Source organism: Gasterosteus aculeatus, chromosome 2 (genome assembly GCF_964276395.1).
Source record: "Gasterosteus aculeatus chromosome 2, fGasAcu3.hap1.1, whole genome shotgun sequence".
Classification (NCBI taxonomy): Eukaryota; Metazoa; Chordata; class Actinopteri; order Perciformes; family Gasterosteidae; genus Gasterosteus; species Gasterosteus aculeatus.
The window spans coordinates 15,600,907-15,623,252 of NC_135689.1; the positions used below are offsets into that span (position 1 = coordinate 15,600,907).

Genomic DNA, 22,346 nt, shown 5'->3' on the forward strand with positions numbered 1-22,346 from the left:
GAACAAAACCTCGGTGACGAACTACGCAGCGAGCGCAGGGATCTGTGTCGCAGAGTGCAGATTCCCTGAGATTCCGTCGGAGTCTGAACGAGGCAGCAAACACCAGAGGCACGCGAGCTGAATGCGAAGAGCGCGGGGGGGGGGATTCGGGGGAAGAAGGTTCTGGAGGTTCTGATTCTGCGTAGGCCTGTGTTCTGGAAACTGGAGGTCGATGCAGGCTCGGACCGTTATTGAGGCCATGCGGACATTTTAGAACTACTGCACGACCACTGTTCTTTCATCTTGCGGATTTGTCATCCGTCTCAGACCAGCCTTGGATGTGATTCAGTGCTTATTAAACTGCCATGACACATTTAACTCACAGTCCACCTCCCCTCTGCCTTCAGAACCTTACAGTTTTCAACGTCATTTGTTCTACCCGAGTGTGTTTGGTGCATTTATCCAAACTTGGACACAGTCCGTCTTCCCTGCATTATATCTCGAGCGAAATAGTTGGATGTTTCTTTTAAAGTATTCAAATGTTTTTACTCGCGCTATTAAGAGGTCCATATTCCCTCATGAACAACGCATTCATCCATGTTGCCAAATAACTACATTGTCTATATTATCAATGTAGTTATTGATAATATGGACAAAATATTCACAACAAAGTCTTTGTGTAATTATATTTCATGCAAATTCAACGCAAAACGTTCCTGCTTGACCGTGACTTGTTTTTTTTCATGTTGCTATTTAAAAGCGACAGTGCACCACATCATAAGCTACATAACCACAGCACGGCTCGTCATTCACGAGGATTTTTTGTGGGAGCCCAATGGAAGCCGGGCAAGGCTCGAGAGGTAAATTAAACACCCAGGAGTGTGTGCCATTGACGTGTAACTGCCGCTGCAGTGTAGCGAGATGGTCCGGCGCGATACTCCTCGTAGATCGAGTGCTGCGAGACAGCGGACATGGAGCCAGTGGAGCAACACGCCAGACTTTATTCAGTCTCAACCGCTGCTGATTAGAGATAAGGAATGTTGTGCTCTATCCTGAAAACAGTTGCAAGTGGAATAATGTTGTGAGCCTTTTTGAGCTAATTATTTTCCTTTGTTGGTAGGGTTACAAAACGTACAGTTATCCAAACATTTTGTTTTAAAATCGGATCAAAGATAACAAATCTGACATTTGATTCTAGCGTTCCCTTCTATGGACACATTTTGGTCCCACAAACGTATTGAGGTTTCCGTTGTATACGTGCTGGCCAGGCATCGTCCTCCACAATGAAAGGTTGGTCAGACATTTCATATCCCCTGTACAGCCTCAGTTGGGGATTTTTTTTTTTAAGGACGAGAATTACTGGTCGATGAAAGTCTTTGCTGGATTGAAATCGCATCCCCGTCACCCTCGTTCCTTGGAGGGCTTCCACATAATTGGGCTGTTTTCTCCAGTAATTGCTGCAGTCCTCTCATCTTTGGGCGATGCATCAGCCTTTTCACAGTCCTCCACCTTCCCCCCCCCTCTTTCTGTTTTGTCTTTATGACATTAAATTTTCTAACAAACCACCTCAGGGAAGACATTCATTGCAGACTATCTCTTTTCCCTCGCACCAGTCACTCCGGTAATAGAATAGAACACCTTTTTATGTGCCTTCAACTTCTCAATCGAATCCATTACTCTGCTGGTTTCTTTTTTTCACCGGTCATGCTTCAGGTTTTCACCTGCTGTCTCATCCAATTCTACATCTCTGACCCTGCAGAATGTACCCTTCATATACACTATATCAAGCTTTAGGAGTGTAATATGGTAATGGTAAGATGAAGGTATACTCTTACCTACATGATGTAGGTATACCCTACAAAGATCTAAATGTACCCACCCAGAAAGAGAGAACTGCTGCTTGGTTTGTGCTGCTCCCAAATTTGGTATTTTTCTCTACCTATTGAGATCATTTCAGTGGCCATATGAGGAAAAGAGACCCAATATACTTTAGTTACAGCGGTTACTAGCAAGTGGGACCCAACCGGGCATCAGAGGAGGATTATTGGCCTTATTACCAAGGCTTCCCCTTTGTTAATCCATCAGGCTTTTTGTTTGAGTTAAATGTTTTCTCTGTGGGATGTGACATTATCTTGCCCTGATCATACTTTAGTGACGGACATATCTGTCCCGATTTAAGAGTCTTAAATTTGACACAGAAGTGCCAGAAGGTGGTTTTTAGTATTCACCTCAGTTTTCGCCATGATTCCAGTTTTGCTTTTACACTCGCCACATCTCCCTTTTGTCTCCGGTGTCTTGACGTCCCTGACCTCATGTCTTCCCGGTGTGCTGATTGCAGCTGCCCTTCCTGATTGTGTCCACCTGTGTCTCGTTGACTCCCCCCTCCCCCTGTGTAATTGTGTCGTGCTCCGTGTTGCTCGTACCGTTCGTCAAGCGTACCAGCACCTTTGTTCCTCGTCTAGTTCGTTGTTTAAGTCCACGACCCCCTGTTACGTTTTGGCCTTCCACGAGGTTTTGTGTACTGAACTTTGCCTGGCATCGTCTACGTCTACCAATAAAACATTCGTTTTCAGAGTCGTGCGCTGGAGTCCTCCGGTTGCTATCCATGACAGGAAGAGGATGACAGTTGCTATCGAGCATACAAAAAGTGTAAAATCTTTTTCATGCTGGTTAAATACATTTTTTCTGACTAACAACAACCAGTTTATCTACTTCAGTCCCATTTACCTTTTGGTTTACTGGGTCTGCCGCAGAGATATGAGGTCTACATTATTTATCCCACCTGCAAAATAATGATGCAGCAGAACTGGAAAAAAAAGTAATTAGGGTAGTCGAGGTGGCAGTGATTCAGAGGATCGAAATTGGCCGAGTCTAAATTATATTTAGACTAATTGGGACACATTTTTGGAATTCTACGTTACATTGATTGCTGGAACAGTGTGCTGTTTTTTTGTGCCGCATTATGCCACCGCCAATGTTTCTGCTTTCTCTCGGTTTGCACCCAATTGTCCTCCATTCGGTTCTCTTTTTTGTCATTTTTTTTTAGAATTCTAAACGGCAGGGGAAGCTATTCAGTTGTGAGTTTTGCTTAGCTTTAAGTTTCACATCATGTCCACAGGGTTCGACTCGTGAGGATCTCTTGCTGAAAATCTATTTGGTTCAACTGTCATGCATATGCATACTCAGTCCAACCTTCTCCAGCTGCAATCCACTGACATTATTGGTCATAAGGAAGCCTGGAGCCCCCATCCCTGCCATTTCCTCAGCCTCTCTATCATCCGCACCGCCATCTCTCATCTCCCCTATACCGGTGACAGTCACAGGATTTCACACAGGGAGGATTTGTGATCCTGATACCCGCTGGTTTCTGTGTCTGTCAAATGACATACTGTAACTCTTCCTCCCTCCCAGCCCCTTCCTCTCTCTCTACCCCCATTCACCTCAGGCAACGTCATGCTGCCAAAACTAGCTTCAAAGTCAGCCAAGAATCTTCCTGAGTGCATGTGCTTCATAGATTAGCTTCATAAGACTTCACGAGCTGAGCCTTTTTTGCTTTGAACACAAGTTCTAGGGTGAAGGCCAAAAGGCACACATCAACTACAGTAGGAGCTCACCTTTAAATGTACACGTACTATAAAAAGCATTAAAGGCTGTGTATAGAGAGATGTTTCAATGCTGCATAATATCTGCCTTTATTCATCTTGGATACATGTGCACTCAGTTGCTTGCATTAATGCCGATGACATGCATGACATGTGAGTACAGGCATGCAGACACGTGGAGCTGGCCTGTTACCAAAGTCCCAAGTAGCTGACATTATATTAGTTCTCCCAACATGTGGACTAAATCGAAATGCCCCGCTTGATTTTCTTCTGGGAGGACTCCGGGGTCAAACAATAGTGCCATGTCAATTACACCCCAGTTGCAGTGGACCTCTATGCAAAACCCAATGCTCATTTGCGGCCGCTTCGTCTTGTGCAGTGCCATGTGATTCCCTCTTCAGTGCTTTCCCTCTTCCCACAAGTCGGGCATTTGAATGAGCAGCCCGAGGGGATAAGAATAAATAGCCTCTGCTTTTACAGACTGATAGCGCTATGAGAGGTTCATAATTGTTGTTTTGCACCAACAGCCACTAAAGCCACTGAACCATTACAGAGTTTTGGCTCATATTTTCCAAAAACAAGTTTTATTTACACACTGATAGTCATTGATTACATATGACGATTTTGTAAACATTTAAGTCTGTTTTGGTACTATAATACATACCTGCTACCATAGCAGTTAAAGCCAGTTTACTATGAGACAAGATCTGAAGCTATTCAAGGCAGAATCACCGTCACAATGTCCTCCCTTTTATCTCTCCCTCCTCTGGTTTCTACCGTAGGTTTACGTCGCACAGCCGATCCCACTTCCTTTCATTTGCCTCCTTCCTGTCCTAGTTTGCTTTCCTGTCAAAAACAAAAAGGGTCCCAGCAAACCCCCCAGAAGCCGCGGACAGGCTGGTTGTCGGTAGTGACAGTGACTTCAAGCCACATGCCGCTGTGCTGATGATGTTTTAATGTCGGCACAAGGCTGTTAGACCCTCTTTGCTCGAGTGGTGTGTGCGGGCGGAAGGGCTGGATATTTACCCCTTGCGAGAATCGATTGCAGCTTTGTTGTCAGTCGCTGCGCGCTATAACCTCTCATTAGGTCCGACATATGCTGCGCCTGGCTTTGCTGCCGATGCAAGCTGTTTTCCCAATGACATCTCGCAGTGCTCCTGTGGCGTCAAGAAGGCGCAACATCTCGTGAGATTGCCTCAACGTAAAGTTCTGGGGGAAAGAGGTAATTTCTGTTGACCTTAAAATAGTACAAATAGTATTAAATGGTACAACTGTTGTGAAGCAATCAGAAAAAACTGTCACTGTTGAATTTCAGAAAAAATGTATTTGCACTAGCATGAAAGCAAGATACGGGTGTGCCAACAGATGTCAAATGGATTTTGTTTCCATGTATCAACAAGTTATATCAGCAACTAGAACAAAACAAAATGACAACTGACTTCGTCTGGCACGCATTTTCTTCTCCTTCCTAAGCATTACAGCACCTTCATTCCTCATTTCCAGTACTGCCTCCCAACTCGGTTAAAGCTGTCTCAGCATCATGCTTCAGGCCGCATCTGAAGGAATCTGAGTTTGTATTGGAAAAGAAGACAAGCTAGGCGGAAGGAGGTGCAGCTAAAGTGTGCTGAACTGTCATAGCAACACTACCAATCAGCTCGTGTTTAGTGAATTTAGCTAAAAGTGTTTCGTCCAAGCACCATTTTATAGCTCGCTCAGCTCGTCCCAAAATACAAAATATTTGAGCATTTAGAACGTCCTTTTGTTATAATCGAGCGAGAGAGATATTTGGGGACACATTTTCTTTCCTGAGATTGGAACAGAATCTGTTTGGAGGTATTTCAAAGCAGTGAGGTGGATGTCAAAGAAATCTGTCATGAACAATGTCTACGTGTTGGATTGCGCCGAGACTGGGGACCACGTCTTTGACCACAATGCAAATTCTTATCAAAGGGGGAGGAAACACGGGGAAGGATGACAGAAAATGTCTCGTCAATACAGCTTGGGTTCATAGGTTCAAGAAAAGTTCAGTCACAGATGATGCTTTGATCTAGAAGGAAAGATAGGAGGGGATAAAGGGGAAATAAATCAATAAACTGAGCCAAAGTAGTTTTCCTGTCCATGAATACCGATAGACATGGGATGCCGGATATTTTTACCTCACCCACTGTTTGCTTGAATAACGATCCACATTCAAAGCTGAGAAACCCTGAGAATGAATGTTCAGTACCAGAAATCGTGGAAGCTCCTGGGTTTTCCAAACGACCCAGTGGCCTTTCTGTGTCTGAGTCTGCATGTTCTCCCCGGGTCTGCGTGGGTTCTCTCCCAGTACCCCGGCTTCCTCCCGCAGTCCAAAGACACGCTGTGGGGATTAGGGCTCTGTGGTGGGTTAATTGCTGATTCCGTAGGTGTGCGTGGATGTCAGAGGGGATGGTTATTTGTCTCTTATGTCAGCCCTGCGATAGACGTGTAAACCAGTCCAGGGTGTAGCCCGTCTCTCGCTGGGATTGACTCCAGGCCCCGCCCACCTGTGTCCTTCTGCGGAGAAGCGGTAGAAGCTGACTGATAGCTCGGGGTTGAAGATGAACCGGCTCTGCCACAGTGGGCCAGGAGAGAAATTGGCCCTGTATATCAAGGTATCTCGTATCTACCATTTCTTTCTTCTGTTGACACGGTCATGTTCTTCTTTATGACTTTCACAAATAAAAGGGCTTCAGTTGGCTCGAGGACCAATGGATCACAGAAAATCGGTGTGTCCCTTTTATCATACTCGGGCCTTTGTGCATGTAAATTACGGTGCCTCGGCTCTCGGTCGGCCATTATTTCCAGATTGGATGGCAGAGCGTGTAAACAATTGCACCTACCTGGCACAGACTACAAACAAGCTCCCAAAAGACCCAACGGTCTTCTACTGAAATTGTAAAAATAGTGAGGTCAAACTCCCTGAAGGCTCACAAAGGATAAAAACCCGCCTCTCGAATATGAGATGGCCTGTTCGGTATTCTTATCAACCCTGGATATCTTTTTGTCTATCTCCTTTTCGTGACCTGCACTGTAGAGGCCCACAGCATGACCACCGCAACAAGTAGATGCAGTAGAGTTGTCTTCATCTTTCTAAGTAAACAGGTGAAACAATCAGAATTAATTGCGCTTTCTGATTCACTTCATTCGTTCAGCCTGACATTATGTTCTTGTTCTCTGCTCCCCCCGAACCAATCAATATCAAATTACGTATCAATTCTTCTGATGTCATTATCTTGAGCTCTTCGTAGCAGTTTCTATGAGCAGTTAACTTTGTTCAGTGATTGATAGTGAAGATGCCCAAAATAGCTGCTCAAATTGAAGCAGACGTCGGGAGGCCTCATCGTCCTATTGTTCTTCTTTTGTTCTTTCAAGTTATTCCAATGGCGCATGTTTTATTTGTTGTGAAAATAAATCAGACGCTGTCTTTGTGTTGTGTTCAGCCGAGGTGTCACGGTCCCATACGGCGCCATGTGTGAGGGACCCTTTCATGTATGAGGACGATCCATAAACTGCATTTACTTCAATAACTTCAGGAGTTATTGCTGAAAACCAAGCTGGGTGCCGTGGGACTGTGCACCATCTTGTCCTCATTGATGATTCACTTCCCCGTGATTGTTAACATGCTTTTTATATAGTGTAGTGTAATCTATTTGACTAATTGCTTTGGGGCAAAGAGAAACATGAAATCCACTTTCATTGTGTTCTTTGTTTGGGCTGGCGGGACGGAGTCTAAACGGAACACATACACAGTACAAGGTTTTATCTCGGGAGTTTGAATTACATCAAATCCGAGCGGCTTCTGAACGAAATCAAAAGATGTGGGATTGACGACGTAGGTCCTCCCTGTGTGTTCCATGATTCCTTTTAGGTCCTGTATTTCCACACGTCTCTGCGGTTGCCCAGCACAGTCGTGGTCCTGGAGCTGGTGTCGTTGTCACCCAGGCCAGATGGCTCCCAGCAGGCCCTGGGGCGAGGCTTCGCTGTCCTGGAACTTTTTACCAACAGGCCAGAGGCTCAGGCTGCTGATGGGGACAGAAGGTGATTACTTCATTCTTAATAACAGCAGCCTGGTATTCATTTGTTCTATTTTGAGGAAATGCCAGATACAACTGGCAGAATTAAAAATTGTAGCACAACCTTTGACACATGTTTTAGTTACGTTGAAAGCTGCAGCTGCATTCAGGTTGCTTCCAATGTATCTTCTAGGCTGAATCTACACCATGGATCACCACGGAGTCTCCTCCATCCCCTCGTGAAGGCCACAGATGACTGTAAGGAGCGTTTTTTTTATATTCTATGTATTGTAATTATTTATTAGGCGCATTCACTTTAGGGATTTGTCACCTGAATAATGCAACAGGAGAAGATGAGAGAGCCGCATTGACGTGGGACTTAACTGTTTGTTCTCAGAGCACACCACATTCCTGTTCACTTCTTTGTTGTTCCAAATTCAATTTCATAACCGTGATCACGGTGCAGATCCGTGGATTAGATTTTTTTGTTGCTAATACTAATTGGAGATCAATAATGATCCATATTGTCGGATGTGAAATGCCTGTTGTTTGATCATAGCAGCTGGACTAAAAGACGTCTTAATGTTGTTTTCAACAATGCACAAAATTAGAAAAACGATTAGAAAATTAAAGATTTGTTTGGATTAAACTAAATCCCGTCGTTATTAGTGTTAAATATGTATTCTAGGCTCCTTAGTATACGGTTATATTGAAATCTGTAATGCCAATTTATGTTGTGAAAACGTCTCCTTCGAACAACTGGATTCGTTCTCAAAAAGTTTCCCAACACCACCACATTTTAGGAGAGTGCAAGTGAATGCATCACAATAACTCCTAGTTGACCTATCCCCAATACTCATTTTCACTGAACAGAGCCTGAATGCATCATAATGTAACCGAACCTTTGTTCGTTGTTCAGTGGCCACTTTACCAGCCGTCCTTCACTCAATGGTTTAACATTATCAGAGAAAGCGTTAATGATGTGCGTATTTTACTGAACGTCAGCGGATAACGATGACAGTAAAATTTTAAAATTTCATGCTGCGACGGTTAACATAAGCTCTGTAATTAGTCTGCTGTTCACATGTGTGCCGCGCCGTGAGAGGTGATCCGTTTACACCACTACTTCAAATAGTCTACAGGCGGTAATCCGTAATGGGGGACTGACCCTACTGTGTCAATCTGTTTTGACTGAGAATTCATCTGTAGATGTTTCAGCTACTCGTGAAATGACAGTTGTGTCTTATGCTATGTCATTATATAGTAAATAAGTATTGTCTTGCCAGACATTTTAATTTGTCTAATCCAGCTAAACTGGCACATCTGCCCTGAAACCTCACTGCGTTGGAATATCTCCCAGTAGAAATCTTAGGAGGAAACACAAAATATTCTGTGTGAAACTAGAAAAAGACCAATGCAGCAGGTACTGAAAGAAAAATTAAATGAAGACCTCAGATGAAAACCCAGGTGGGGAATTACAAGATGGGTTCTTTTATCTGAACTCTATGCCAGGTACCATCACAGGAGGATGGATCAACGGCAGGTAAGGAAGCTCTATCAGATCTCCGAAAAGGGGAAAGACCACAGCCACACATTAGAAGCAGAAAGCCCCTTGGCCCGTGCATTTGGACTGAAATGAAACTAGTCCCAGGATCAATGTATTATTGACCATCATGTGTCACTTCTTAGCTGTATCCTTCTTCAAGCATCCTAATGCAGTGAGTCCGAAGGTCCCAGAGTGATTTGAAAGAGCCCCGCGCTCTATGATAAACAGTTGCATATGCAAAGAACAGGCAATGAAGAAAGCGAATATTCTGATTGAATTATTTAATTCAACTGTGGATATCGCTGCTGCAGGTTGACGATGTGGTTATCCATCCGGCTGTGGCTGTGATCCACCACTACTAATTGGATTATCTTTGAACATTAGAGTTGTATCAGTTTAGCGTCATGAATCTTGAATTATTGAGTTTGCTACTGAAGCTTGGAGTTGGTCTAGATATGTCTTAGCTTGGCCTAAAAACCGAGGCGATGAATTACAAAACACTGTAGTGCCTCGCAGTATGAATAACACTGTGCCAGTGAGAGCCAGAGTTCCTGTCTTGGCTATCATGTCACATGAATATTAGAAAACCTTCTCTCAAACGGACTCTTATACTCGCTAAATAATGAACCACATCCCTGTTGGTGAGCTCAGCGTTACGTTTTGGATCCAAGGGGAATAATGCTGCCACTCCCGCAGATTTCTTTTATGGACGGAACCCTTTTTTGTTTCTATATATCACTCTACTGTTGCAGGAACACGCCGTCCTTGCATTTACTTTGAGATGTGAGGGAACTTGTGTGAGTTTGTTGAGAGAAACAAGTAATCGGACCAGATTCTGTGCTGGTGTGAAATAAGTATATTTCCTCGTGTTGGTCATTCATGCCTCATTGTGTGAACAAATTATAAATGAGAAAACAAGACCCGGGGGCTGACGTTGTTTTGGTCCTTCATTCATTACAAATTCCACATTATTCAGTTTTTGAAAATACCGTCGCTCCGGATGGAGAAAATATCGTCATCCCTTCTTGATGTGGTACCAATGAAGTTGTTACGAGTTGGAATGGAATAAGCGCGAATGGCTATAAATCTGCGCTTCTCTGCGGTGCCAAAACAAGCGAACGCCTCAAGGCGAAATTACCACACAGACATCTGATTCGACTGCGCGGCCCGGGCAGCCTCGCCTCGCATGCAAACACCGGCGCACCGAGCTCAGTGGGTGTCAGCTAATTTAGAGCGAACAAATAGATGCAGACAAGACACTAAATCAAAATACGTCACGACGAGGGTTATAATTCATTGTCCATCACGGACGCAACACAACGTTTTCTCTTTGCTATTCAATCAGCGTGCCGCTCTCCCTTCGTCTTGTTCGGTACCCGTCCTCAGGCCGGCTCAGAGATCCGCCCTCTCGAGTGTTGGCGAGCAATCAAAAAAAAAACGACAAATGGCACCTTTGTGAGATTGATTTTCTGGGGAGAATACAAAACACAAACCATGACGCTTTATTTTATAATGGGCTGCCCTCTGTGTTTGGACCCCTACTGGACCCACATAGTGGTGTTATGAACAAGGCCGCTTTGTTTTTTTTATGCAGTGCAAATGTAGTTTGAATCATGATCCAAGCGGCCCACAGGTTCTCTTAGATTGCCTCACAAATACAGCTGCAGGCCCGGCGCAGCGCTCATCTGTAAGGCTCGGTTTCGTCAGTGTGAGGACGTGTGAGATTTGAAATTGGCTGAATGTCACGACATTGTGACCCATTACAACTTTGAAACATCTCCCTGACTTATGTATCGTTGAGGAAACTTTTCCAAAAGCTGATATCGACCAGCAGGCTATTGATTAACACAAGCTTTTGTTTGTCCCTCAGCGTCATTAAAAAAGGTTTTCCAACGTCTTTAGTGTGCATTGTGTTGATACTGCATGAACCTTCCTGCTACGCTAGTACACAAGGATCAAACAAACCTCAGCCCTGTAATTTACACAATGGGGCTTTTTGTCTCTTCCAAGGCCAGTAATTGTACTCCGTCCTCCGTTCACTCAACATTCTGTCCGCTGTTCGCAGTCGGAATGCCGTCTTTGGCTTCACGCTCCACTGAGAAAGGTTGACTACATAACCTGGGTTCTTCTCACAGCCGGATGAATGAAAACCGAACAGAACTTGTGGTAACAAGAGTTTAAGGAATCAATCCACAATATTATGGTTCATAATAATTTAATTATCGAGCATGTTCCCCAACGCTCTTCATCCATACGTTCCATGAATAATGCAGCATATTTACACATAGTTACACTGCATACAGTTTTTTTTCTTGGAAAACGTAGATAGAAAAGGAAGAATTTCACTCCTTAAAAGCAGTCTAAGCTTTAAATACATAAGCATTTTAGCAGTCTTCAGCTGGGCAGGCATAATACTTTTATCAACCCAAGCCACATCCACACCACATCTAACGGATCTCTACGGAGGCATTTTGATGACTGTGGCAGTTTACAGTTGATGGCTGTAACAAGATTGCACTGAGGATTCCGACAAATATGGCAGCGCACGATGAGCCAGATGGTATCTAGTAATAAGTTTTAATAAACCAACGTGATGAATCAAAACAGAAAACCCAAGTTCATCTCCAGCGCGTTCGCCAAACTTAAGGAGTCAGACCGGGTCGCTATCCGACTTAACGGGATTTCTTTCTCCGCCCTGGAGATCTAAGAGAGCACCACCGCTGCTCCTCCTCCTCTCCCAACCCATCTCTTCTGCCACGGCTTCCCTCCTTGTCTTTTTTTTGCCCCCGCTCCTTGATGAGCAGATGAGGTCCAGGTGTGTCTCCTGGCGCACCTGATCTCAATTCCCCTGACTGAGTGGGTGGAGCAGACACTCCCTCCACTATTCCGCCCTTCCGCCCTTCAGCCCCGTCGCAAACAAGGGCCACGTTTTTTAACCAAGAAAATAAACAAGTTTGCTAAACATTTTCGGACACACACACAGACCTGAAAGGGTACCAGTTAAATAAAAGTCCAATGGAAGAGACGCGATTCAATTTCCAAGCAAGCTTTGTCGCCTAAAACAACATTTCAAGTCGCTGGACCCCCGGCGGCTTCAGACGGGACGGCCAGTGCCTTGCAGAGCAGAGTAAACGCAGGTGCATCAATTAAGGCCTCCCATTCAGAAGCGAGCGAGCGTTCGCTCGCGGGAACGGCCGTGACACAGGAAATAGAATGGAACCATAAATCATTTTTTTTTGGTGACAGCTGTGTTTACTTTGCTACAGTGTGACACATGAATTATGATAAGACTCCGGGACAAACCAACTCATTTGTTCACAGTAACGGATACAAAGAATAACACCGGCCTAATGGTCTAACAAAAGGTATGTAAAACAATCGCTACGTTAAATTCATAGGAATGTATAGAAGCAGCAAAAGGGACTGAATAGGGATTCTAATGTATGCATTCATTGGCATCTTCCATACTTCTCTGTCTTGCGATGACGATACCAGCTTTCGTAGCCGGGCCATCACTTCAGAGAAGAGCCACTTGCTGCCAGGGCATGTTGTTGTATACGAGTGAGGTGTGTGTGTGTGTGTGTGTGTGTTGCGGGATGCGTTTGGCAGAGTGTGAGCGCCGTCAGGCAGGCTATATACTGTAGGCGGCTGCCAAACGATACATGTGTCTATGTTCTACTGCCTAGCAGGGCTTAGTGCCACTGGCTGAGCAACACACACACACTTCCCCCTCTGATGGTGGTTCAGGGGGGGGCAATGAATGCGAGATAAAACCTGAATACATAAAGAAGAGGCAGAAAGAGGGCGGAGAGTACAAATGGTTTCCCTGTAGAAGACTGAGTCCGGCGGAAACATGGGAATGGCTAAGACGAATTACTAGAGCCACTGCATTAGCAAAGTCATGCAGCTCGAACAAAAACGTACAAGCTTTTCATGGCTCTGGAAAAGCGGTGTTGTGATCAGCATCCTTCTTGCTTTTTAAGCAGAAAATGAAAGCCAGTTTAATGTTAAGTGCAGTCTTAACCTGTGAAGTATGAATGTAAACAACAGTATAAGATCAATAGAGAAAACCGAAACGCTGAAACACAAGTTGGTTTGCAACCGAAAAAGGAGCACTAGGAAAGAAATGACTACAGCGGTACTCCAACCATCCCTATTTTTATGATGGTGGAGTCAGGGTCAAGAGGCAGGAAATGGGAAGAGAAGATTAAGGAAAGTAAGTTGCCTTGGTTGCTTTTGATAGTCTTAGTCCTCTAAGAGGCAAAAAAAGAAGGAGGAAACCGGCACGAAGGGAGGCAGCGAGCTCATTGGCCTGATCTATCTGTCTCCCCTCGACCGACTGAGAGGAAGGGGGAAGGAGCTGAGAGAAGAAAAATGGAATAAGATGGAGGGCTTCTCTGGGGTCCTCTTGGTGTGATGAGAGGACAAACAGATGGTACATTGTGTTTACATTAGCATATCTAAATTTGAATTAACATCACGATGAATATGCGTGTGTGTGTGTGGGATTGATGTCGAGACAAAACGTTCTCACTGATGTACACAAAGACATTCTGTGGCTAAGATAAAAAGGTTTACTGGTGCCTTTTGATAGGGTTTTCCTTGCATGTATAGCTGAGTCAAAGGCCGCCCACATTGTGTGTGTTTTCAACACCTACGCAAAGCTTCATTGCTGTTTGGATGAACATCAAACTTCCAACATACTTAATGAAGTCAAACAACAATTTCCCTGTGTTAGGCAAATATCGAGACGGGGCAAACTTTGTTTTACAACATTTAGACATTTTATATCTGTGTGTAACTATGTATGTATCTCAAATAGCAGCAGCTCTCCTCATTGAACAAGGAAGAGCGCAACATTTTAGAGAAGGCTATCGCTCCTACATTTTATTTTTATAAATACAACCTTCTAATCAAGTTGATATTGGTGTTAGCACGTGACAGCTGATGGTAGAAAGATATGTCGTGGTGCAAAATTAGATAAGAGGTCTTTTAGAATCAGAAATGTTATGGTTCATCCACAAAGTTACTTTGTAATTGTTCAATTGTTTTAATGTTACAGTTCATATGTTGGTATTTTAAAATAACAAAGTACATGTTCTTGTGTGAGATATTGGCTGGTATTTATCAGCATCATGCGTTTCCATTCCCAAGTATTTATCATATTGGGCCTCAAAATTTGGTCTGGAAATCATTGAAACATCCGCATAAACATTTCTGACACACTAAGTTGACATTTTCTGTCCGGCGCCCAATCCGACAAACAAAGGATTCACAAAGATGAGATTAAAAAAGTACGGCAGCTCGGTCATTAAAGAGACTAACCGTTTAAGCCCGAATCACCAAGCATTGAATTCTTTTATAAATCTAGCTGTGCCAAAGCTCGGTGCGTCCCTGTTCTCCAGCAAGTGAAATGGAGAAGCACCAAAGCACCAAAGCAGTGGTTGCTTCAGTGCCCAACACAGCAACAAAAGCAACTCACAAGTCTGTTCACTTGAGTTCGCGTTAAAACCCACACTCCAAAATCCCCCCCCCCCATTAGTTTCCTTCTTTATTACTTTCTTCTCTCCCACTCAACCGCCTCCCACAACCACTGCCTCTTTTTGTCTGATGCTGAGCCATTTCTTTCCCTCCACTTCCTTGGTTTCACATCTCTTGCCAAGATGCTGCTCAACTGACTGAGGTGCTGCACCACCGCTATCAGGACATTTGGGGTAGTTTTCTAATGTATGCACAGCATCTGACGGAAACCCAAGCTTGATGCATAATGAATTGCAAGAAATAAATGATGAAAAAGTTTCCAACAGCTGGGCAGCATCTGTGTCGAGGAAACTTCTGTGCGTGACTTTCTCCCCCTTTTTTCTCTTACATGACTTTTCTTTTCTTGGTGAGAAAGACGTTTTCAACAAAAGCTGCCGTTGCCACCGAGAACGTTCGTAGGAACAGAGCTGATGCGGTGCTGCAACTTCCGAGATTTCCCCAAACCATTTTTCCTTCTTTGGCTTTACACATAAGCACTTTTTTGAAGTAAGTTTACTGTTCACCGTGTTAAAGGATTTAGGTGGGATGAGTCATGGGAGGGGAGGAGAACACAGTGATGTACTCACTTTCCTTCTCTCAATCCCCTTTCATTCACTTTGAAGATAAAGGCACCGGCTCCGCCATGAAAAGTAATCCACAGTTGATGTGGACATTGAAAAAAAAATACTTATTTCACTCTAAGGCATAATTTATTTAATCAACTTTATTTGTATTCATGCTATTCCCCTTGTGATTAATTTGGCATGTAACTGAATTTTATTCTGTGTTTCTGAAGAATATTCTAGTAGCATGAATGTGTAAGTTTGTTTTGAATTTTGACATGTCTCTTTTTAATTGAATTCATTGTTAACCTGCCAATCCAATATCTCAACAAATTGGATTCTTCTTTACAAAAGTTTGGACTGTATTTACTTTTACTGCGGGTAAGCAACTTGCTTTTAAAGTTTCTAAGGTAATCCCAAAAATGCATTGATGTTTTATGAGTTGACTGACACAAATATTTTATTGTGTCTGTGGATCACACTCCGCAATTATAACTGTGATGCTGTAGCTGCGTATTTTGAGGGCTGATAAGACACTTTGTTATCTGCTGCACACTGAAGGCCAGACATGCTTAGTGATGGCTATGAGATGTTTGCATACATGAATGGGTTTGTTAGCACGTGAAGTTGCCACAGTCTTTATTTGGGGTTAGATGTAGAAATTTGGAATATGACTGGGCTTTATTTTCCATTGTCAGCAAATGTAATTTACAGTTGAGTAAGATTGTCTAAAGCAATAATTGAATATGATTCAGTAAGGTGTACGCGTTTAATGAAAGTCAGAACTTATGTAATATTTGATCCGTCCATTTTCTGTAATCACAGCTTGAATTCTGAGATCTATTCTCCAAGGCTTTGCAGGATTCGGAAGTTCTCATTATTCCACCGCAGACGATCCCAGAGTATCTTGTGATGTTGAAGACTGTTTCATCTTTTCTCATTTCATCTTTTCCCTAAAAAATTTTGGGGGTTTGGGTATAGTGATCGTGGTGGGGAAAGTTGTTAAGCCTGGCTCTTACTTGCTGCAAATGAATAGTCCTCCAAAAAAAGTTGAAGCCAGATGGACGGCAGGCCTCTATCGATGGAGGCCTTCTTCAGGTTTTGTTGTTCGCGGTAGGAAGTGCTTAGAAATAGTGCTTTGTTCCCAGATGGTGAATAACTACCTTTTAATCCACCTATGAATTTGAAAAACACTCTCAATGGTTTTGGACACCACTCACATTTCATCTGTCTGCTGTCTAAAAGGTCCCTGGGGGTGAATGAAGCGTCCTGTATTGATTGTCACTGATGCTTTTGATGGAGCAATCATTAACTCATCACACAAATTTGTGTTACTGTTCAGGCTGGAAGGGAGCTTACGTAGGCAGCACATCAAACACCACTGTGCTCACCTTCCAAATAGTCAGCGCTTGGTGGAAACGCAGGAATTGTGGGCCGTCGCTTGTCATCGGATGACCGGGTTGAGCGATGACGAGCACATTGCTCACACCTTGTGCCTCATCCACGCTGCAGGAGCGCCTCTTCCAAGTTGAACCGTCGTCACCTCAGTTTAGCCCCAGAAAACGATGCGCGCGGCGTAATGGAACATTGCACCTCGGCCACCAACACACGTGGAATATTGAAAAATGATCTGCGTGTTTTGTCTCGCGCTGTCTGTAACTCATTGCTTTTGGGGAAATATTAGACTCTGCGTGACCCAGGAGATTGATTCTTTTGGGTGTGTTGGGGATGAAGGACTCATTTGTATTCACAGTGGTGTTTTGCTTGTTTGCCAGGAAATGCATGTGAAATAGTAAAACATTCCCACAAAATTTTTTGTTTTATCTTTTTTCTGCAGACAGCAGTCTCCTGACAACAATTGATGGAGCACATTTGGACTGTGCTGTAAAAAACCACCAGGCGTTGGTGTCCGTGATGCACCTCCTGCCGGAGAATGTCCTTATATCCGGAAAGGAGAAAATTCCCGGGCTTGCAGCTTCTCCAACAGGTAAACTCCACATCTCTGAGAAGGTCTAAGGTCAAAACGTAATATGTGTAATATGCTCCCCTCCCACAGCCGAGGCCGTTTTAGGTTATTTAAGATCTTTACTTGTCAAGATGAGGCGACTGCGATGAAGCCTTTGCTACTCCTAGATTTGGATATTGTTGGAAAACGTAAAATTGCATGATTGATTTAGATAAGGTGAAAACACACACCATAAATACGTAAGCAGTTCAAGTCTGTTTACGCATTTGTATGAAGTGATTCTTGTCAAGATTAGATTTTTAGAGCGTAATTCAGTGCTGTGGCCTGTGTCTCATTAAAATGTTTCCTTCATTCATTCATTCATTTTGCATCTGTCAGTAGCAGTCCTGAGATAGAGGTAGGTCATTTGGTGTCTTTTCAACAGAAAAACATGAAAAAAAGGATACATTAATGGAAACATTCATCTGTAGTGTGTGTTGACTGTGCAGTTCATTTCAGATTTGTATCTGTGATTCGGTAATTCATATTAGAGCTTCTAGTAATCAAAGTATGGCATGGCCAACCCCGTCCGCACATATCAGATAATCTTACATAATCTGCAACTGCTCACGTATGTTTCCCCACCTGTCAAGATAACAAACAGGACATTTATCACGGTACCTAAAACTGGCTTTTTTTTTTTTCTCTTTCGTAAACTTGGTTCCATTGGAAGCTGAAATGTCTGCAGTACTTAGTAAGTAAGTTTGTGAGGGGGAATGTAATAAAGTGTGACAGTGCGCAGCTCTAATCATTGGGAGTCAGTGGGAGGTGTGGTAGCCGGCTAATCCTCTTCATGTTCTGGGGCAGTGAGCAGCACAGACCTAAGCTGCCTTTTAAGACCACAGCCACCGGTTTGATATTCATGGCACATTCAGAACAGTCCACCTCTGCGCTCCGAAGACGAGTCGCCTGATGGCTACATTACTGTTGAAGAGATTTGGATCACACTGGTTATTTTCCTCATTGTTATGTCAGAAAGGGTCTGATTGTGGACCTCACAGACTTCTCCAATCGATTCAATTTATGTTAACGTCCAGATGTAAAGGGGATGTTTGACACCAGTATTACAAAATGTTAACTAGAAATTCAAGTAGTATATGTTATTAATGAAGTGAGTCCAGTGTAAGTAAACTTTATAACTACTGCAAAACCAACATGGAAAACTCACTCACATATGATGACACACACACACACACACACACACACCTAAGTATAGAATAAACATGGCTATACCACTTTATCAAACCATGCCTTTTCTGCTTGACTAGAACGTCTGGGGAGCCCTGATAAATGTTCTGGGGATGATGGAGAATGTCAGGGAACTTTGCAAATGGGTCACAAACTGGAATATAGTTCGTCTCATACATTTATTGCAGTGGTGGTTTTCATCCACTAGAGAACAGATGCTTTCTGAAAAACAAGAGGAACACACGGCATCTTTCGTTAGTCAGGAGAAATATTATATAATCCTGCGAAAGTCATCATGCTGTATCCTTCGCCAGGAGACTCTTTACTGAGGCCTCAGCCGCTGAAGATGCTGCCCTTCACCCTGCACAGACTGACCATCTCCCTCCAGCCGTCCCTGGAGAAGTTTGAGAGCCAGCTGCTGCAGCTGATCAATGACGACTGCCGCAACACAGTAAGGCTGCGCTTCCATCAATTAGGGACCGTTAGGGTGTCATAAGATGTGTGAAAACACGTCCACTCTTCTTAAAATCCATATTCTGATGCAATGGGTATAAGGCCGGTTGAAATGGGCTACTAAGAGTAGAGAAGTCAACTACGGGGTAAATGGAAATATATTGTCGATTATTGCATTACATTTTTAACCGCCTGCTTATTTTAAGATTTTAGGTCCCTGGCGTGCACACAAGTGAGAAAAAAGGGAAAAAAATACATAGTCCCGAAAGCATTTCATCCTTCTGAGTAAACAGTTAACCGCAAATGAAAAATGGTCACAATGGCTTAAACACACCTCGGCCAAGATTAGTCATTCCCGCCTGATGCCTTACTTTATCTCACTTTCCGATTCTGCAGTGTGCGAGGACAAGCACTTTTACAGCTGCCACTGCAATTTAGAGGCACATCACCTCCCCGACTAAATGGAGCTTATCTATTCTCTTCCCCCTTTTCTTGTCTTCAGAAAACCAGATGGTTAACTGCATTTGACAGGTGCAACTATGGACTATTTGTACAGTGGCTTTGCATCTGTCCACTTCAGCCTAAGTGAGACATGTCTCTGGTATGAATGAAAATTGATATGACAGGGCTGTCACTCCACATCACTTTCGCTCTGCGCTTTGATGGTGCCGGGCTAGATCGTCAAACTACACAGGGGATCGGGAGAGTGTTTGGACTTTAGTAAGGGGAGCAGACGGTAGGCACAAGTGCCTCTACCGTGTGAATTTATACTGTGAGATGAAATTACTGTGTAAAACTAGCTGGTGGTTTTGCGCTGACATGCTGTTGTTGCTAAATGAGCACAGATTCTATTTGTAAAAGTCTCCATACACCTAGTTGGACGTTTCCAACATTAAACGTTAAATTGTGAAAGAATACTGGTTGTAATGCAATTCTAATGCAGAAATCCATTTCGCAGACTGATTTTTACCTTTTTACATTCTTGCAGTGTATAATTGCTATAATAAGAGCCATCATTTCGTGTATTCCGGTAACAAGGAAATTATCAAAAATCTTAAATAATTAACAGACCAATGGCACTGATTGCTTTCCATGCTCTTTGTCAGCAGCAAACAGGTTTTTGGAAATTGGTTCATGGTCTCTCCAATCTTTCTAATCAGCCAGAGGTTACGAATTTAGCTTCCGTTGTGTGCCTGTTTCAACAGAAATAAATCAATTTAAAAGGAGCTCTATGAAGGTTTGTTGTGAACCAACAAAAGTCATTCACTCAGTGTCACAAAAAGCATTGTGTTTGTTGTTGAGGTTACACCTTAAGGACAAACGCACGGCTTCTTGTGCACATACTCGTATTCTGAATCCAGCATTGTTAACTTCCATGTTTACTACATCGCAGGGCTGCACTTCACTGCTTTGTTTCAGTGGATCAGAGTGACACCTGCATTATGCACTGCGTCTGTGTGCATCCTCGGGATAAAAGAAAGCGGCACTGTTGATAGAAAAAAACCTTCCATCGCTACTAGACGTCTATAGCTCCTGTTGGCACCTTTTTACATTAAAGCCAGGAGCAGCAGAGAGAATGTAAAGAATGAGAAAATGGATTAAACGAGGGTGCTGGTGGCTGGTTCATGGTCATGCATGTTTCCCTTATCTTCTATCCCCTTTTGTATATCATTGCTGGTGTAGCCATCCTCAGTCCGTAATGGGAAGGCCTCTAGAACTGCTCCCACCCCAATGGGATGGAACTGGTTCTGTACAGACAAGCAAGCCCAGTTAAATTAATAAATCAAATGCAGGTATATTCAAAGAGCGAGAGGCTTCAAGTCGCAAAGTGCGATATTGTTAATATTCATACTGTTCTTAGGAAGGACCCACCGCAGATTGTGACCAAAAAAAAAAAAGGAGGGAAGAGAGAGCACATTAATTAATACATGGACACACTGGAAAAATCCTAATTTAATAGGCAAATTTACATTAAATTTGTTGAGGCATATTTTATATTCCCAAAGGTAGAGACCCCACTTTCAGAGCCCCTCTCAGGACAGTAATTGTTGATGCCTCTAGGGGCTGATAGTGGGGATGAGGATTGGGCATTTTTTGGACGGGCTTTGAATGATTTATTATATATTGCAAAAGACAATGTCAACGGAGTACAAATGAGCATCAATAAAATTCTGTCCATCGTAATCTCCAGCCCTATATTGACTGGGTTGCATTAACGGAGCCTCTCTCCTGCAATCTGGACGTGTGATCTTTCAAGTGTGTTTTGCATTTGTCTCCCAACTTTCTCTCCCGGTTGGATATTTCTACCCAAGAGTATATATGTGTGTATATATACCCACTCCGACCGGCTCCTTCCACTGGTTCTACTCAGAGCTCCATTTGTGTATCTGAACTCTTCCGCTTGTCTCTAAAGATGATTATGTTGGTCATGGTTAAATGTTCAGCCTCATTGAGGAGTCCTATCTATTGACATCCACATGTGGTCCTCTCCCCGAGCCGTAGAGCTTTCTAAACAGCATGTGCTAATTAGGAACAAAATATTAAGTGAACCTCTTTATTTAGTTAAATATAAACCAGGGAAGTCACAACTTTGTCTTCTTTTCCACTGGTTAGTGACATGTTAGCCCGGATAATCACCTCATTTTGGCGTTCACAGTTTTTTGGGGTTTCTCGTTTGTGCGATGTTCTTTGAAGATCTTCACGAGTTGTGTATATTAGTCAAATATTCTAGACTTTGTTTAACTTCAGTGTTATGACGACATTCTCATGTCTGCGAGAGGTGTTAATACATGCAGAAGTCAGCTTGATTGCAACTTTTAATTAAAGGGTGTGTGTGTGTGTGTGAGAGTGAGACAGACCGAGAAAGCGTGTGTGATCTCTGCGAGACCTTTAAAAGTGTGACTCCAGCTGGATTGTCATCAAGCTGTCTCTGAAGTGATGCTGACGCCTCACCTGCCAACTCACTTTCGGCGCAATGTGAGAGAAGTTGCGTGTGTGCGTGTGCGCATCCATGACTTCATGCCAGCTTGTCCGTGATTAAAATCGGTATCGAGTGACAAAAAACGTAGAGGGCTGTGGGTGGCGGAAGAATGTACAGCGCGGAATGAGACGAATCCTTTATGCCGGCTGCTGGTCTGACATACAGTCTTCACATAATCTCCCCATAAGCATTGCTATTTTTAGCCCGAAAAAAAAGCCATCACAGAGCGCGGCTTCTTTTTACGGTCCACTTTCCCATGTATTATACAGCCTGCGCCCTCCTTGATGTGCTTTTCGTGTGAAATATGGGAGCTACTTATAGCTTCACAGCATGCGTTAATGAGCATAGGGGCTGGTTTGAAGATTCGTCAAGAACCTCGACAAACACTCTCTGACCTAGAGTTAAAAAAAAAAGAAAGAAACAAGTTCATCTTGCGGATCGCTGGAACATTTCTACTTTGAGTGAAGCCAGATTTA

The 22,346-nt window shown here is 43.4% G+C and overlaps 1 protein-coding gene across 7 annotated transcripts in view; it reads left to right on the plus strand.

Moving 5' to 3' along the window:
• Positions 1-22,346, plus strand: part of nphp4 (nephronophthisis 4) — a 118,931-nt gene that overhangs the window by 8,209 nt on the left and 88,376 nt on the right. For all 7 annotated transcript variants that reach the window (XM_078093777.1, XM_078093762.1, XM_040193297.2 and 4 more), the window contains 4 exons: positions 7,471-7,640; positions 7,809-7,873; positions 17,082-17,231; positions 18,752-18,888. In XM_078093777.1, coding sequence (XP_077949903.1) covers positions 7,471-7,640; positions 7,809-7,873; positions 17,082-17,231; positions 18,752-18,888 — 522 coding nt within the window. The remainder of the gene's footprint in view (positions 1-7,470; positions 7,641-7,808; positions 7,874-17,081; positions 17,232-18,751; positions 18,889-22,346) is intronic.